Raw genomic sequence first — 19,388 nt, 5'->3', positions numbered from 1 at the left:
GTACCCATTACCCAGTTACTCCATTTCCCCACTCCCCCACCCCTCTGAAACCCTCAGTTTATTTAATGATTCGTCTCCCTCTCTGATTCTCCCTCTTCAGATTTCCCTTCCTTCCCTTATGGTTTTATCTCAGCTTATAACCACAATAATTTAGTTAAAATTTCCCAAACGTTCTAGAAAATTTAACTAAACTCTACTAAATTTCTTAACCATTAAAATATAGTGAAGAGGCCAGGCCTCTGATAATACGTTTTGAGGGAAGGAGAGCCCCATGTCTGTAGATGCTGTGTGTTAGAGAGAGGCCAGTGACAAAATACCAGAGACAGAAAGGGGACAATAGGGCTAGGGAGACCCCAGGGGTTCTTAGCTATTGGAGGCCTTGGAAGGGGCTGGGCATCAGGAGGAAGGCCCACTGTTTCACTTTCTGGCCTGCCTCCATGTTCTGCCTGACACCATTATGAGCCAGGAGCTGACAGTTCTCATGAACTTAATACTGGGAAGAAATAGGCAGAAAGACCGAATAATGGTAGTAGGCATATTCCTAAGGGTGCAAAACTGTATTACATTTTTATTTATGATTTCAGACTATGTTAAAGAACTATGTGCAAAAAATGCTGATTATTATGTATGCAACACTATGAAAATATAAGCATATAATTAACTTTTACTATATAAACCAAATAACCAATATAAACCAATTCCCCCCCCCCCCAATTAACTTAGGATAGGATTATCATTTGGTTCTTCCTATTTGTTGGATTTTTCATTTCTCTCTTAAACACATAATGGCAAAAGAGGAATAACAATTTTAGAATACATGTACATTTTAATAAGAATAAGGAAACTGAAATGATAAAAGTGTTCCTGTTAAGAATGAGTATGACTCTTCAAATATGAAGTAGTTAAAAAAATAAAGTAGTTAAATAAATGTTAATTTGGAAGTAAAATTAACCTTAAGGTGCTCTCTATAAGAATATTAAAGAAACACTTCTGATCATTATCACTTTTATCAGTTTCTCTTCATAAACATTAAAGTTAGTGATAAAATATGGTTTCACTTATTTGTGGAGCATAATAAATAACATGGAGGACATGGGGAGATGGAGAGGAGAAGGGAAGTTGGAAGGGGAGGTGAACCATGAGACTATGGACTCTGAAAAACAACCTGAGGGGTTTGAAGTGGCGGGGGGGTGGGGTGGGAGGTTGGGGGGAACCAGGTGGTGGGTATTAGGGAGGGCACGGATTACATGGAGCACTGGGTGTGGTGCAAAAACATGAATACTATTACTCTGAAAAGAAATTAAAAAAAAAGTGATAAAAATGACTTACCTTCACATCCCTGTGAATTATGTTATTATCATGACAATAGCGTAGAGCTTCCAGTATCTGTCTCATGTAATGACTGTAGAAAAACAAAAGAAATCTAAAACTGTAATAAAAATTTTTTATTTTTAAAACTTAATATACAGTGTCCCTAGTTTGTAACTCCCATCTTCATACTCACTGCCCATGGACACTTCTCATTTGAGCAGACAAGTCTGGTGAAATGTGAGGCTTAATAATGAAAAAGTTGGCAGACCCATGAGTTTATAAGCTTCATGAAGAAATATTGTGTTCTGTATTTTCTAAGATAACCAAACCAAAAGAATTTCACAGTTCATAAGTAAAATAGCTTGGCAAAAGAAAAATTCAAGCTGAAAACATGGGGCGGGGCGGGGGGGGGAGCGGGTCTCTGACACTCGGTTAATTCTACTTAGTTACAGTGGATTGCTATTAAGTGAACAGTGCTCGGAGGTGCACCATGGATTCTGACTAAAGGAATGGGGAGCCTTTTATCTGCCAGCAGAGGCTGGCTCTCTGCCTTATTTCCATTTAGCTTTAAGGACAAACAAGAGGAAAGAACCTCTTTATGTGTACAATCTCTTTTTGTATCGTAATGGAGTTTTAGCTGGGGCATCTCTTAACAAAGCAGAGTTGTTCTGGGCTGAAATCCTGGGAAGTTAGACTCATCACGGGGCCAGCGGGGGTCTGCAGCAGCTCCCCAAAAGGTCCAGGGGAAAAACACAGGAGGGGTCAGCATTATAAAGAACAGTCCTTAAAAAGTGCTAACAGGGTCAACTAGCAACAGGGTGTGACCAGAGTAAGGACATGTATTCGGTATTACTTCACAGCTTGCTTTGACTTCCCTCTGTTCCTTAATTCTAGGTTCTTCTTCCTCTAATTCTATTTCTCCCTGTTGAGTGTCTTCTTATCCTCTCTTCCTCTATATTTTACTCCCTTCGTCTTTCTCTTTTTCCTATGATCCCCCTCCTTTTTCATTTTCCCATTTTCCTTCCAAACAGGCATGACATAGAAATGCAAGATATGCAATGTTATTTATTGTATGTATTGAATTTTTATCTTTCCAGATCTTTTATTCTTCACACTTTACATAAAAATGAAATTTACCAGTACTTGCAAGTGCCCTTGTATGTATCCTTGTGACAAAAAAAAAAAAATCCCCACTCCTGATATACAATTAAGAGGCATTTCCATCAAGTTCCCTCTCAAGTACACTATCATCAAAACTCACATGAATGTCCCTTTCCTTGACATGTGCATTACTTCATGAACTACAATCGATCAGAAGGTTCCATTTTTTAAATGCAAGGTAGGAGAAAAAACCCAACCCCATACTCTGTTTCTATACTTATCATTGTCTCCCCATACTTGGGTTCTAAAGCAGAGAACTTAGCTCATACTGTCCTTAGTACTCCGGTCAATTTTTCTTACTTTGCAGATGCACACAAAAGGGGCTATGGTCATATATTCTTTGCCTGGGCCTACGAAGCCTACAGTTAAGTTTCTGTTTAGGTTAGGGATTCTTAACTTGGCCCTTTCCTGGCTCAAATCAGGGTTTGAAGGCTATGTGGCCCTCTGAAATGGCAGAGACAAAAGTGAAAGTGTTTTGTAAACTCTGAACCATGCTACAAAAGGTAAATCATTATTATTACAATATTATTATTATTGTTAAGTTTAGTCAAAGGTTTAGGAACAGCCTATTCGTGTATCTAGATATGAACATTAGAATAGTGGGTATGTTTAAATTAGGTAAATTGGACATAGCTTATACTTACAGTATGGACTACTTTGGATACACTGTACTAAGAGAGCCACTTATATGTCTTTAGCCTGAAGAAAAGTCCTATCTCAAAGCCTCATTAAGAAAAAAAAAAATAACCTCAGTGAATGAGCATTTTTCATCTAATTATCAGAGTGCTCAATTATTTGATCCAGATATACATACATATCAGAATCTCTGGAGTGTGTTGGGGGAAGATACAATTTTTTCTCCCCAGATATTACAGATTTAAAGTGATCTTTCTCCACCCTCCCAGTCATGACTCTGGGAGGCTGTGCACGTGAATAGTGTGCAAGCAGAATAAAGAGAGAAGCAAAAATCCACCCGCACTGCCTAGAACTGCTGACTAAACTTTAATTAGAAAGCTTCATTTTCATGAATCATCATGGTGGCCTATACTTTCAGAGAAACTTCGCAATATATAAGTTTGTCTCTATCTCCTGTAAGGATCCGGAATGAGGACAACTCAGTGGAAGGAAAGAACTGAGGCCTGCAATCCACTCACTTCCTGTGGAAGCCTGCATTTCTGGGGTGGTGGAACAAAGGAGGGAAGGAGACTCTAGGTAAAGAGATGAACACTCTTGCTAGGCATAAGACACCTTGTCTCTGAAATGCTCTTAAGAGAATGTCTGGGGCTAAGGATTACCTGTGGTAAATAGAATCCAGGATCTTTGAGGTATGGCTCGCTTCCTGGAGGAGGTCATGGAAGCTATACGACTCCTTGAGGCATACAATGGAGACGTCTTGTGACTGCAAGGCTCCCCTTTGTGTGTGGGATCCCACAGACCTCATGTCGATACCTCATCTACTCTGGGCCACAGGCGCATTTCTGATGTGGGAAGCTGCCCTTGAAAACCCAGACCTTTTTGTTTCAGCTAAGCCTTTAGATTGCCTGTATCCTTGTAATTATTTAGTAAAGCTTGGTACTAGGTAAGAAGATCGCTCTGATTTGTAGGAGTGTGATTTGATAATCTGATTCTGTATGTTAGCGCCTTCCACAACTCATCACCCCTGAAAGAACAGAGGTAATCACTAATTGGGCTGTAAGGACTGTATGCAGTTTCCTTTTATGCCATGCTTTGTTGCTTCTCTTGAAGCTCAGCCAGTTGGAGAAAAACATTATCAATTTGATTTCTTGGTGCCTCGGAGTCTTCTTGCAGTTGGTCTCACTAGAATACTTATGTAAACTAAATTTCTCAATGATCAATCACAGAATCAGAGGAGGCGGGCAGGTTAGAAGTCATCCAGTTGAATGCTCTACAGCCCGAGGAAGGCTCTACATGCACTTGTTGTATGGTCACTGATTTTCTGCAAAAGGGCACATGCCTAATACTGCTTTCTGAGGATGCCCCCCCCCCCGCCTTTTGTCATTATTTAGGAAGGGTCTTTAATAAATTGTGCCAAATTTCTCTCTTTGTAATGTCGCTGACTGGTCCCGAGGCCACTCTTTACTGGACTATTCTGGAAAGTTCCTTTTGTATCACTGTATGGCATCATCTCTACATAGGACTATTCTCCCTATTCTGATGCCCAGGACAGTGGTACAGATAGGCTCGAAGTTGAGGAAAAGCCATAGAGACGAGTGGGGAACAGAGTACAAATGGTAGTGGTTGAACATCAACCCCAAGCACATGCACCAGGTACCCAAGTGTTACTCCGGTTTAAAAGGGGAAAAGTCCTCTTCCTTCATCAAACTTCACTGTTCTATAAACTCAATGTTCAGAATTTTTAGTTTTCCCTATCTGATGATGCTGTTGAAAGAGATCAATGTGGGAAAGTTCAAAAGGCAGGCTGTCTCAAATCCTTGAAGAAGTAAATATTCACAATAATGCCCAAGGGTCTGAGAGGTTCATTTAGTTGAATAAAGCGGTTTACTGCTGTATCATAAGAAAACACAAGATCACATTGACTGTTCTGGTATTAAAGAATGCTTTTAAATTCCGAAGCACAATACATAATAAAAAATTTTATATTATGATACAAACTCAAAACTAATAGAAAAATGGGATTAAAAAAAAACCCACTAGAGTTGTGGGTTTGAATCCTTTAACATATTATGGTTGGTGACTGAGAAGACCCATGTATTAAAAAGGCAACCCACTGAAGTGGGTATTTATGATATGATTGAATGCCACCAAAGCAGAAAGCTGTATTGCTCTAAATCTATAGGCAAGTGGCCCAGTGCATGGCTCCTGTGATTTTTCCTCTTTATTCCTTATTTTGAGCCACTGGTTCCTTACAACAACTTGACTTAGAACAATGGCCACCATTTGCTTGGGAGATCACACACTGGCCTGAAGCAAATATATTTAGCAGGAGCACTGTGCTTTTATATCTATTCCTTCCTCTGTTCTGGGCGTTTCGTCAGATTAATTGGCCACATAACAATTCGCTATCACCAAAAGACAAAGTAAAGAACTAATAAGGCACATCTGCTCAAAATAAAGATTGAACATACAACAAACCCCCAGATCTGATTCTTCATGGTTGCTGAGCTATCAAATCCCCCTCTGAACAAAAGTCATCAGAAATGGTAAAGACAGCAGTACTATGTTAAGCTGTAAGCCTGTATTAATAGATAAATGCATGTTTCAATATTTTGAGTTTCCAGTTGCTACTTTGGTTCCACTAAAGCACTAAGACAGACATGCTCCTTGTAGCAAAGACTGGCAATAAGGTCATCATCAGTTCAAAAAGCAGGTCACTTTATGTGATTTGTCACTTCCTTTTTTTATTTCCACCTTGACCTCTGAGGAGTCCATATGAATGACGTACCTGGCAACAGCTTCACTGTATACAAAACCAGCGTCAGCTCGTTTTACGATTTCAAAACACAGATCTGCTCCATCCATACTGTGGAAAAATATGAAAAAGAATGTCAGAGGAAATTCCAGGAAGAAAACATTGAAAATGAATAGGCTGTAATGAAGTTATTAGTTGGCTTACAGCTAATGATTCTTTTTTTAAGATTTTATTTATTTGACAGAGAGAGAGAGAGAGAGGGAACACAAGCAGGGGGAGTAGGAGTGGGAGAAGCAGGCTCCCCGCCAAGCAGGGAGCCTGATGTGGGACTTGATCCCAGGACCCCAGAATCATGACCTGAGCCAAAGGCAGATACTTAACGCCTGAGCCACCAAGTGCCCCATAGCTAATGATTCTAACAAGTTATTTTAATCTCCTTATTTTCAATGAAAAAGAGACAAATTATAAAGGATATTATAACCATCTTAACACTGAAAATATACATGGGAAAACATAAAGAACAAGCAAATGGTAGCATTAAATAACATAAGGTGTCAAAAATTCACCCTGTTTCCTTTAAGTTATTGCAACAAAAAGTCTCAGAAAATGGCAATGCTGGGGGTTGTGGGCACATTTTTGAGTCAAGTTCCAAAATTATCGCTACCTAGTCATGTCATGCAATATTTTAAGAATCCACAAGGATTCTAAAATATTTCACTATACTTATCACCACTAAATGGGAATTCAGGCTGTATACCATAGAAGGAAAAAATAGCTAATTCATAATTTATTTTTGCTTATACTTCCATTACCAAAGTAACTGCTACCAACATATTCTAACACACTGATGTGTTGGTGACGGAATGGTACTATTTTGCCACAAACTTAAATATGGGTCTTTTTAAATTTCTCAGCAGATCAGTAAGGCCTCTTGTGTCGGCCACACCTTGCCTCTTCTACCTATCCTATCTAATGGCTCTTTAAGGATACCTCGCTCTCTAGGCAGGCTAGTGTTACTACTATCCCCTGAACATACTGTTTTCTTTTTTCTCACATGCTTCTGCATGTATTGCTCCTCATATTCAAAACCTACCTCAATCCAAGGTCCCATTCCAATCCCACCCTTCCCAGAAAGCCCCCTCAGTGGATTACCAGCCACATAAAGGCTTTCATTTGCTTAAATTCTCTAACAACCCTATATGTCCATATCATTGTATTTGGCCCTTACATACACTTAGCATTTTTCAATACATATATATGAGACTTTGCCAGATCATATCTATTAATGAAATTATTCAAATATTAATAGTTGGCCAATATCTTTATAATGCTTTCAGGCTTATGAAGTGTTTTCAAATGCAGTATTTCACCCATTCACTTATTCAGGAGCTAAAACTGCAATAGATCTGTTACAGGTATTACACTGAAGATATAGAGACTTCTAGAAGGGAAAGTAGAGAAACTATTCATTACTATTACTAATAATTACTAATTAGGCATTAATAACAAATAATCACTAATAATATTATTCACCAAGTATCACGGGAAACACTCCTTGTTCTATCTCCATTCTCAAAGTCACCCCATGACATCAGCATCCTTATCATTCTCAAATAATCTAAGTAAACAAGTATGTGACAGGGACAGGATTCAAATGTGTATCTATACTCAATGCTCTTCCCGTTGTCTACAGCTACATCTGCTAGGTGTGAGCAAATGCACATAGGCAAGATCAACAGTGCAACAATAGGGTAGCCCTAAAGAACGAGTATGTTTTATACTTTCAAAATACTCCTGGGGCGCGTGGGTGGCTCAATGGGTTAAGCCTCTGCCTTCAGCTCAGGTCATGGTCTCAGGGTCCTGGGATCGAGCCCCGCATTGGGCTCTCTTCTCAGCAGGGAGCTTGCTTTCCCCTCTCTCTCTGCCTGCCTCTCTGCCTACTTGTGATCTCTCTCTCTCTGTGTCAGATAAATAAGTAAAAATTAAAAAAAATACTCCTACCCAATACCCAGCAGAAGACTGAGAACACAGTAAAGAGTCACGAGTAACTGACTATATTATTTATTTTAAAATTTTTATTATTTATTTTTTAAAAAGATTTTATTTATTTGATAGAGAGAGACAGATCACAAGTAGGCAGAGAGGCAGGAAGAGAGGGAGGGGGAAGCAAGCTCCCTGCCAAGCAGAGAGCCCGATGCAGGGCTCGCTCCCAGGACCCTGGGATCATGACCTGAGCCGAAGGCAGAGGCTTAACCCACTGAGCCACCCAGGCACCCTGACTACATTATTTAAAACTTGGTGTGGTTTTAGGTCAGTGCAAACACTTTCACATTTATACAAAGCTTTACAACACTTGCCTGGTTTCCAATTCACAGCAAATGAACATTTTCAAATGTCAATGCATAAAATGATCTTTGTGATGGCCTAGTCTACTCTGAAGTAGGGTAGTGACCATTTTCTACCATCAGAAATAAACCCTGAATGAACATGGTCAGATATCTTGTGAACAATCGTGATCTCCTGTTAGAGTAGAAGTCCTATAAGCAGAGCTGTACTTGTCCTATAGGTCAAGGGGCACATACAATAACACTTCTGACACATTCCTGGCAAAAAGTTAACACAATGTACCTACTCCTACTAATTGTGAAAGTATCCTTTCCTCTCTACCTCACCTCCACTAGGAGGACTATTCTTTTTGAATCTTGCCAATCAGATAGGAGGGTTAAAAAGTCACAGTTGCTTTAGTTTGCACTTCTTTGATTGCTAGATGATGAATACTTTTCAATTCTTTGTATTGGGAGGAGGAAAAAAATACTATTTTTAAAGCAGCCTGCGGTTTAAGCTGGTTGTTTGACCTAGGAGCACTAAAAGATCCCTGACAATGATGGAATTACAGTTTTTGTTTGGACGGTCTCCTTTTTAATTGTGGAATGTGAGGACGAGCATGTTCAGCTCAGATGAGAGAAGGGTTAGGCAAAGGAGAGCTCAACTGATTGCATCACCAAGCAGTAAGAGCCTGGGGCCTGGGAGCTCTCCTGAAAGCTAGAGGAAGATTTTTTTGGAGGGACCTAGAAGAAGGGAAAAAGGAATCTTAGGGGTAGAAGATAGTCAAGTGGTGAGAGGCCAATGCATAAAGAGGGAACCAGTCAGTGAGAGAAAACTGGGAATTATTTACTGCCCTGTAATGTAACTACCAGCATGGATCAGCCCATTTCTTTCCTTGTCATTTCTGAAATACTGCTATTTGAAATGATAGTCTCTACACATGTACAGACACACGTATTTTCATGTTTCTACTCTTTCCTACTGACCCAACTATTCTTGTATCCAGTAACCATACCATTTTTAATACTGTGTTTTTTATTTTAATTTTTAAAGGTAAGCTCCATACCCAACATGGGGCTTGAACACATGACCCTGAGATCAAGAGTCACATGTTCTACTGACTGAACCTGCCAGGTACTCCTATAATAGCATATTTTAGTATTTGGAAAAATAAGTCATTTCATTATTATTCTTTGTCAATATTTTCTTCTGAATTTTTTTTCTCTCTGCTGAATTTTAAAATCAGTTTGTCAAATGCTAAACACTTTTAATATTTTGGTGGAGACAGTATTATATTTATAAACTTGTAGAAATTAACGTTTTTCTCATATTCTCATCTATAAAAATGATACTTCCTTTCATGTCTCTAAGTTGCAATTTTAAGGTTTTCTTCATACTGGCTCCAAATATCGATTATTGGGATTTTTTCCCTAGGATACTTTCAGTTTCTCTTATAAATGGGATCATTTTGCCACTGTACTTTTTTTAATACAATAGTCCATAACCAGGAGTACCAAACAAAATCACCCGTGTAATTTTTAAATATATAGGCATGTTCTTTGAGGAGCTAGTCTGAAAGTCAGTCATCACTGTGAAAGTAATCTTCTAATAAAGCTGTTTGATTAGTTATTTGTATCACTGATATTAAAGTAAAAGAGGCAATTCATTAATTTTAAATTTTATGAGATATGGAGAAACCAAAAATAGTATTTACACAAATTTTACTCATCACTGAAATTTAAAAAATATATGTATTCATAATATAATCTACATATAACACTTTGAACAAAAAGTTTGATGCCTCAAATCTTTGATAATCTTTATTTGTTAATACTTCTAAAAACAAGTGTAAGGTTTCTTTTATTACTTTTCTCTTTGCTTCCCATCTTAAGGTGTTTCTAGGGCTGCCAAGCTTCAAAAAGTGTGTTCTAAATTTCCTCACTTGGTTCCATTCTGAGGGAGTAAAATAAGAGGAAGAAGAGACCTTGCTTTAAAAGGGTATGGGGGAATGCTTCTATCCTATACACAGAGAAAAACTATAGGAGGTTTACTCTGACTTGTAAAAAAGTGGTGGGATCATGAATGATCTTAGCTTTCCCTTCCTTTCATCTGTCTGAATTTTCAAAATTTTAGAATAAAACACGTTTTACTTATATAATTAAAAAAATACCCAAACAGATATGCCCAATAAAACAGATCACAGGTCTAGAGGCAAAATGTATGGGTGGTCATATGTGGAAGGGATTAGAATATGCCACCCCAAAATATGCCACTTTGGCATAGGATGATTTTGAGCTGAAGGCAATCAAACAACAGCAGGAAGAACAGGAGCAACAGAAAGAACTCTCCCCTGTCCTCCATTCTGCCTAAAAATAGGGTTGAAATTTCCCTTTGCAAAGGTGTTGCCCTCTCAAGTACTAGGAAGACAACTACTCTGATCTGTATGACAAATTTTACTAAACAAATCTTATTCACTACACATTTCTTAGTCCCCTTCCCACCACTTACCTCCAACCTGAGACACCCAAACTCCCCACGTCTTCCCTTGTCTAGTCCCTTCATACTTTATTATTCTTTGTTAAAACGGTATAGAAGTGTCTGGGTCTAACTCCCTCTTTGTGGTTTTCACTTTTTTCCTGTGAGGCTGCCCCCTCACCCCACTAGTCCTGCTGCGTACAGACAAAATAAATATTTGCTCTTGTTAGCCTCAGGTTGGTCAGTTTAATTCACACACCTAGTCACTTAACCCTCTTCTATAATATATTTTCTGTAAAAGCAGAAAAAGAGGGGGCTTGTAGCACGGAGACTCACACTTGATTGAATGAAGAAATGCTTCTCAACTTAAGTGTGGTGAAGGACCAGTGTTTCCCCCTCAGGTATTTATAAATTGGTACTTTTATAAAATACTAGATCATATGCTATGATTTCAAAGCTATGTCAAATCGCTCTAACATCTTCTAAATGTTTAATCTCAATTTCTGTCCTTACCTCATTATAGACTGGTAATTGTTGGTAGGTTGGAACTCATCTGCAAACTATTCTTTGAGGAGCACTGTAAAGGCCAGACCAAATCTGAATTTCTCTGACCAGCATTTGCTCTGAAGGTGACAAAAACAACTACAGAACTGGATGAATTAAAAGAATTTTTTTTTTAAAATCTTTAAGAATTAACAGTATACTGAGTGAAAAACAATCTAGTGAGGATGGGGAAATGTTCTGAGCTCAAAGAGGTGAGCAAGAGCTGTGTCTCCCCTTGGGGTAGGTAGTGGGCCAAGAAAAAGGAGGCTGCCATGAAAGGGGCAGGGTGAATATTTGGGGAACTCTGAAGAAGGGGGGGAGGCAGACTGACAGGGTGGGTCCTGACTCTGGGAGGGTGAGATGTCAGACTGACAGGGTCCAGCTGCCTTTGCGCTAGGGTGATCTGAGAGATGAGACAGAGCTAATCTTTTGGCTTACCCCAGAGGAGCCTGCCAAAGGCTAACGACATGATAAAACACCCTACACTCTGGGCTGGGGTGATAAAGAGGTGTATTTTTTTAAAAGCGGGGTACAGAATATATTCTGGTATGGCTTATTAGTAGCATAGAAAAATCCCAGTGTCTACCATGAAGTGAAAAGCTCCACTTAAAAACTTCAGTTAGGATCAACAAATTATTAAAAAAAAAAAAAGTGACACCATAGATTTGAAAAAGCAAATAGGAATTTCTGAATGAAACAATCTAATGGCAAAATTAAGAACTTAAGCAGATTAGGTTAGCTGAAGAGAAAAATTAGTGAACCAGAAGATGCAGTCAGACTGAAGCATGGAGAGACAAAACATGAAGAATATGAAAGTGAGGATAAGAAAAGATTACAGTGAGAAGGTCAGCATCTATTTTTAATTGAAGTTTCAAAAGTGAAAAGAAGGGTGGGCGCCTGGCTGGCTTACTTGGTGGTGCATGACTCTTGATCTTTAGGTTTTGAGTTCGAGCCCCACAATGGGTATAGAGATTACTAATAGGTAGTAAACAGATAAATACATGATAAAAGTGAAAAGAAAATGGAGCAGAAGCAATACGGAAAATATAATGTCTGATAATAAGCCAGAAATGATGAAAGATCTCAAAAACCACCAAGCAGTAAAGAAATTTATAGTTAGTCACGTATCTGTGAAAACTGCAGGAAACCAGAGAAAAATAGAAAAGCTCAAAAGCAGTGAAAAGGAAGAATGGACTATTAGACTGAAGGCTGAGTTCTCAATGGCAACAGTGGAAGCCAGCATACAGTAAAAAGGGATCTTAAATCAAATTAGCTGCCAACCTAATAAAATTCTCTTTTCACACACACACACACACACACACACACACCCTAAAGAATAACGGTGAAAAAATTTTTTTCAGATAAGCAAAGAAACCAGGAGAATTTGCCAGCAGCATACTTATCCCTAAGGGAAATACAAAAGAATATTCCTCAGGTAGAAGGAAAAATGAAGGCCAATGAAAACTCAGAGATGCAGTGAGGCATGAAAAACATAAAATGTAGTAAGTATGTAAGTGAATCTAAATGAACAATGATTATATAAAACAACTATTTTCTCATTCTCTCTCTGGACAGAGAGACCATATAACACAATAACTATTCTGAGAGACAGAGAGAGAGAGAGAGAGAGAGAGAGACTGACCTTAAATAAAAATACTTGACAACAATAACATATAGGTCAGGAGGCATACTGTAATTTCTAGGACAACCACTAAGTTCTCTAACTTTTTGACGTCAGAGCTCTTTTGTACTTAAAGATTATTGAGAACCCCAAATGGATTGTGTTTGTGTAGGTTTTGTCTATTAACATTTGCCACATTTAAAATGAAAATCCAAAAATCTAAAAAAACATTTATTTTAAAATAACAATAAACCCATCACATGTTAACAGAAATAATATTTTTTCATGAAAAATAAGTATCTATTATAAAACAAAACAAATTTAGTGAGAAGAAAGGAACCGTTGGATATTTTGCAAATCGTTTTTGACTTCTGGTTTAATAGAAGACAACTAGATTCTTGTACCTGCTTCTATATTCAATCTGTTACAGTATGTTATTGGAAGAAAATCTGGCTTCACACAGATATGTAATTGGAAGAAGGAGGTATATTTTAATTGCTCTTGCAGATATGTGAGAATATACTTCTTTGATACTGTACAAAAGACTCAAAAAGTGGTAGTTTCTTTCTTTCTTTCTTTTTTTTTTTAAAGATATATTTATTTGAGAGGGAGCGAGCAAGCAAGCATGTGCACACACGTCCACAAGTGGTGGCTGGGGGGAGTGCAGGGAGAGGCATATGGAGACGGAGAAGCAAGCTTCTGCTTAGCCTGATGCAGGGCTTGATCCCAGGGACCTGGCATCATGACCTGAGCTGAAGGCAGATGTTTAACTGACTGAACCACTCAGACACCCCCCAAAAGTGGTAGTTTCTTAAAGGTAAACGGCAACGTGGATTCTGAAACCATGTCAATGAATTTTTTGGTACTGTGTCACATTATAATCTGTTCAGTCTTGTTCTTCGAATGGATCTTTCCTTTATGGGTGCATGACTTTATAACATCACACATTAGTCAACTGAAAAATACTGGTCCACTGAGTTATGCAGATTTTCTAAACATTGACACATTTCATTACACGGTATAAAAAATCCATATTCATTTGCATCATCATTGATTACATTAGAAACATTAAGTCCTGGGAAGCTGTTAAGGTCATGGTAGCAGGTACAACTTTTCCAAAATTATAATTTTCACTTGAAAATTTGAATTTCATCATTGGTGACACTACTGTGAGTGGTTTCCCTTGAAGCAGCAGGCTCACTTCATTTTTGATTAAATGTATGCTACATACCCAAGTTTGAGTAACCATGGTTTGTTAGTCATTCTTTCAAGTAAAAATGATGCTACATATGCACGAACTGTAGTTCAGCTTACAACTTGAGATAGCACACAAGTGCTTTTCGAGAGCCAATGAAATTTTAAGGCTTGTAAGCACTCAGTGTATGATCCCTAATCACAATGAGTTATGTTAGAAATAAATTAACATAGTAACTAGGAAATCCCCCAAATGATTGCTTGGAAATTGAGAAGTACATGCTAAATAACCTATGGATCAGAAGAGAAATCAAATTAAAAATTATAAAATATTTCTAACAATAATGATAAAAGTACATCTAAAAATGGTGCAGGATTGGGGCATTATGTTTCAAGATTAGCACGCTGCCATCATTAGACCCACAAATATAGAAATAGGGATGAGGAGGTGGGGCACAGTTCCAATCTTCCAGTAGGAGAAGCTACCTACACACACACACACACACACACACACACACACACACACCCCTTGGTATTGGAGAAACTTTTCTTGAATCAGGTAGTCCATTGTTAAAGAAAAATTACATCAATACAACTTTTCTGCCTAGCAATTTTATGGTGCTTGACAAAACCCTTAAAAATGGCCATGTCCATTGACCCAATAATTTCATTTTAAGAGAAACAATCAGGAATATTTGCCAAGTTTTAATGCCAGGGGCTTATGATATCTATTTATAATACAGAGAAGTATGAAACGATCTGAATAAATGTCTAACAATAGAATTGTTAAATTGTGGTAAGTCCACAGGGTAGAATATTATGCTACAATTAAAATGATGCTGTAGAAATGTATTTATTGATGTAGAAAGATGGTCACAATATATTAAGATGTATAAACATATACATGTATGCATATATATATGCATGAAGATGTACAGAGAAATTTCTGGATATCAACAGGGTGTAAGAGTGGGTAAATATTCAAAAATTTTTTTGTTTTATCCTTTACTTAAAAGAAAAAAAGAACAGGTCTTATGATTTTTGTCATACTAAAAACAGCTCTAAATTGAAAAAAAAATGCAAAATGTCCCTCAAGAATGCAACTAAAACAGTATGTTTTTAAACTTTAAATTACTGAAATATAACAGAAATATTACAAATACTAATGTACAATATTAGAAAATAAGAAAGCAAAAGTGACATTTTATCAGGATAATTGTTTTAAAAGAACAGTAAAGTAAATCCAGTGACAGTAGAAGGAAATAATATTGAGCAGAAATTAATGAAGAAAAAAAGAAATTAATAAAGAAAAAATAAACAATATAAAGCAAGGAAAAATAAAAAAAATAGGTTTTTTGAAAAGATTAATGAAACTGAACTCGAAAGTCCCCAACATTGGAAATTGAACAATATACCTTTATTATACAGATCTCAGGGTAAATTATTAGAAAATAAGGAAATATCTTAAGCTGAATAACAAAAATAAACATAATGTAGGTAAAGTAGTGATCAGAGGGAAATTTACTGCTGTAAATGCATGTATTAGGAAAGAAGCCTGAAAATTTATGAGCCCAGCCTCCATCTGCATAAGCTATATAGAGATCATCAAATTAAACTTAAATTAGAAGGAAATAAGAATAGAAATTAATGAAATGGAAAACAAACATATTAGAGGAATTAGTAAAAGCTAAAAGTTGCTCCCTATGAAATGATCAATCTTTGGCAAGACTGATTTCAAAAAAAGAAAGAGAAGACACATATAGCCACCAATATTAAGAATGAAAAAGGACATATTTCAAATCCTGCAGAGTTAAAAAGATGACGCTGAAACTTTGTGCCACGGATTTGAAAATTCATATGAAACTGACAAATTTCCCAGAAAAATAAAACTTATCAAAGTGAACAGAAAAATAATTAGGAAACCTGAATATTCTTTATTGATTAATGGAATTGAATCAGTAATTAAAAACCTTCTGGCATAGAAAACTCTAAGCTTAGATGGCATTTCTGACAGTTCTACTGAACATTTGGAGGAGAAATAAAATGAATAAGAAGCAGGAACAGTCTTCAATTCATTTTATGAAGCTAGTTTAATCTAGATACAAAAACCATTAAGGACAGCATGACAAAATTAAAGGACAATCTCATTAATGAACACAGATGCAAATAACCCAAACAAAACAGCAGCAAATCAAACCCAGCAATACATAAAAATTATATCAGGACCAAGCTGGATTTATCAGAGGACTGCAAAACTGTTTTAACATTGGGAATTTGATTAATATAATTCTAAACACTGAGACTGACTAAAGAAGAAAAAATTAGGATACTTTCAATAAATGCCAAAAATTTAATAAGATTATGTATTTAAACTTTATGAAATTCTTAGATCAAGAACAAGATGAAAATGCCTACTCCAAAAACTTATATTCACCACTATTCTGGAGGTCCTAGCCAGTTCAGTAAGGGCAAGATAAAGAAATAAAACCTGTTAAGAATTGAAAAAGAAGAAACAAACTGCCATTATTTGCAGATGGCATAAATTGCACTTGTAGAATATCCACAGTAATCTAAGGTAAAATCAGAATTAATCAGAATTTAGCAAAATTATTCTCAAACATGAAAAGAAAAATTTTAAAATTTGGGGATAAAATTTTTTTAAGAATGTAGAAATAAATCTAATAAAAAATGTTTTTTAAGAATGTAGAAATAGGGGGACGCCTGGGTGGCTCAGTTGGTTGGACGACTGCCTTCGGCTCAGGTCATGATCCCGGAGTCCCGGGATCGAGTCCCGCATCAGACTCCCAGCTCCATGGGGAGTCTGCTTCTCTCTCTGACCTTCTCCTCGTTCATGCTCTCTCTCACTGTCTCTCTCTCAAGTAAATAAATAAAATCTTAAAAAAAAAAAAAGAATGTGGAAATAGGGGCGCCTGAGTTGCTCAGTAGGTTAAGCCTCTGTCTTTGGCTCAGGTCATGATCTCAGGGTCCTGGGATCGAGCCCCACATCAGGCTCTCTGCTCAGCAGGGATCCTGCTTCCCCCTTTTTCTCTGCCTGCTTCTCTGCCTACTTGTGATTTCTCTCTCTGTCAAATAAATAAAATCTTTAAAAAAAGAATGTAGAAATAAATTTAATAGTATAGGACCTGAAGGGAGATAAATATGATATGTATTAAGAGAAAATAAACAGCTAAAATAAATGGGCAGAAAATTATCCTTTCATAGACCAGAAGATTGAATACTGTAAACAGCCACTCTTTCCCAAATTGTAGCAAGAATTCAACAGAATTCCCATCAAAATCCTAGCAGGTTTTGTGGAAGCTGTCAAGCAGAATCTAAAATGTATATGGCACTGTAAAAGGACAAGAAGATGCAAAATATTTTGGGAGAACAGTAAGGTGGGAAGATTGGCTCTACTTGATTTCAAAATTTCATAATATAAGGCTTAGTAATTAAGACTGTGCTACGGACAGTAGGACACACAGGACAGCAGAACATAACAGCCTAGAAACAGATCCATTCATATGTGCATGCTTGATTTACGATGAAAGGTGCCTGGATTGTTTTGGGCAAGGATACTCTCTTCAAATAAGTGTGTGCTCACGTAGTCACGTGGACCAGGAATCATGTGCCTGGATGTTCACAGCAGCACTGTTCACAACGGGCACCAAGTGTCAATGACCCAAAAGTCCACTAGTGGTAGGAAGCTTTGGTATATTCATACAACAGAATACTACACAGCAATGAAAAGAAATTAACTACAGGTACACAAAGTAATTTGGCTGAATCCTAAAGATAAAACACTGAGTGATCGAAGCAGACAAAGCAGAACACAAACTGTATGATTTCCTCTACATACGGTTCAAAAACAGAAATAATCTTATTTTGTTGTAATAAATAAAGCTAGCATTTACTGAGTGCTTACTACGTGACAGGCATTTTCTAAGTGCTTTACATGCCTGAATCCATTTAATGGTTATGACAAGTGTCTGAGATAGATGTTATTACTACTCCTACTTTACTTAGGAGAAAACTGAGAAACAGCAAAGTTTAAGTGACTTGCCCAGGAAATCATACAGCTAGTAAGTGGCAGAGCCAGGATTCAAATTCAGGTAGTTTGGCAATAGAATCCATGAATCGTCCCTGCAAAAATGTTCAGGTTACAAAGAGGAAAGCTTCAAACTTCTGCTCAAGGCTCTGAGTTACTTAATGGAAAAAAAAAAAAGGGATTACAGCTAAGTAGGTAAAGTCACAGTACAAGGGAGGGCTCTGTATAACAAAGCCATTTTCATGCCTGTTATGAGGGCCCCATGCTCCAGAATCACCTAGGGACATCTTCAAAATGCAGAGCCTCTACCCCCACTGTTCCCGATGATACATGTGTTGATGCTGTGCTATCAATATCGTTTAAATGAATTCTCCATATTTCATAAGTTTGCCAATAAATGTTTGAATCATGGCATATACAAATCAATCTCTATTGATTAGAAAAAAAACTTTAGTTCTCCTTTATTTTCTTCTAATTTGGGGCTTTGCTTGTGGTACCATCTTGATGTCTTCACAAATGTCCTGTAACCACCACCTTTTCCCGATCCCTTTGCTTTCTTTAAGCCTCTGCTAAGGATGACCTTTTTCCACTTCTCCACCTAGCTCTCTCCTACACTGACACAGATACCCTTCGCCAATGTTGTACAAGCATACATGTCTGCCTGTTCCAGCTCCCAATGGTTCCCTCCACTGATCTCCTAGGGACCCAAGAATCTCTGCCTCTCTATGGTCCTTTAGATCTTTACTATTGGTTATTATTTATTTCATGGACAGACACCTGTGTGGTCTGCCCAGCTGTACTATGAACAACTTGAGGGCATCAACAGGTCTTTTGTGGTCAGCATAACATCCCAAATATTGATGAATATTTACAAATATTTGTTGGTGGTAAATTCTTTTCCAAAAGAAAGAGGCATGCACACTTGACCTTTCTTTACCCTTTCCTTACTCTGAACTACTCCAATTTGGGGAAGGAGTTAGTCACAACAGTGCATATTAGAGTTTCAAAGGAAGGGAAGGGTAGATCTTTGAGGGATACAGACAGGGAGCAAGCAGCCTCTGAGATGGGTCCCAAAGATGACTCGGGGGAAGAGGAAGAAGAGGAGAATGGGAGAGCGAGAGGATGGGGACTACAAGGGAATCAAGAGGGCAGCTACTCAAGCCATTTCTTCTGAAAAGTGAACAACAGTAAGGCCTAGAGCACAAGGAAATGAGTCATCATGTTAGGCAGGTTTGGAGTAGATTGTGGAAATATTTAAGGGACTATAATTTGAGCTCAGCTGAGCTTTCCCCTCTCACCACTACTATAAACTGTATACAATC

The 19,388-nt window shown here is 37.6% G+C and overlaps 1 protein-coding gene across 16 annotated transcripts in view; it reads right to left on the bottom strand.

Moving 5' to 3' along the window:
* CASK (calcium/calmodulin dependent serine protein kinase) overlaps positions 1-19,388 on the bottom strand; it is a 350,110-nt gene that overhangs the window by 171,997 nt on the left and 158,725 nt on the right. For all 16 annotated transcript variants that reach the window (XM_082717805.1, XM_082717813.1, XM_082717818.1 and 13 more), the window contains exons 4-5: positions 5,897-5,974; positions 1,330-1,402 (exon numbers count right to left, since the gene is read on the bottom strand). In XM_082717805.1, the coding sequence (XP_082573931.1) occupies positions 1,330-1,402; positions 5,897-5,974 (151 nt within the window). The remainder of the gene's footprint in view (positions 1-1,329; positions 1,403-5,896; positions 5,975-19,388) is intronic.

The sequence above is a fragment of the Mustela nivalis genome, assembly GCF_964662115.1.
Source record: "Mustela nivalis genome assembly, chromosome: X".
Lineage (NCBI taxonomy): Eukaryota > Metazoa > Chordata > Mammalia > Carnivora > Mustelidae > Mustela > Mustela nivalis.
Note: the sequence above shows the minus strand (reverse complement) of the source record. Positions and strands in the feature narration are given on the sequence as shown.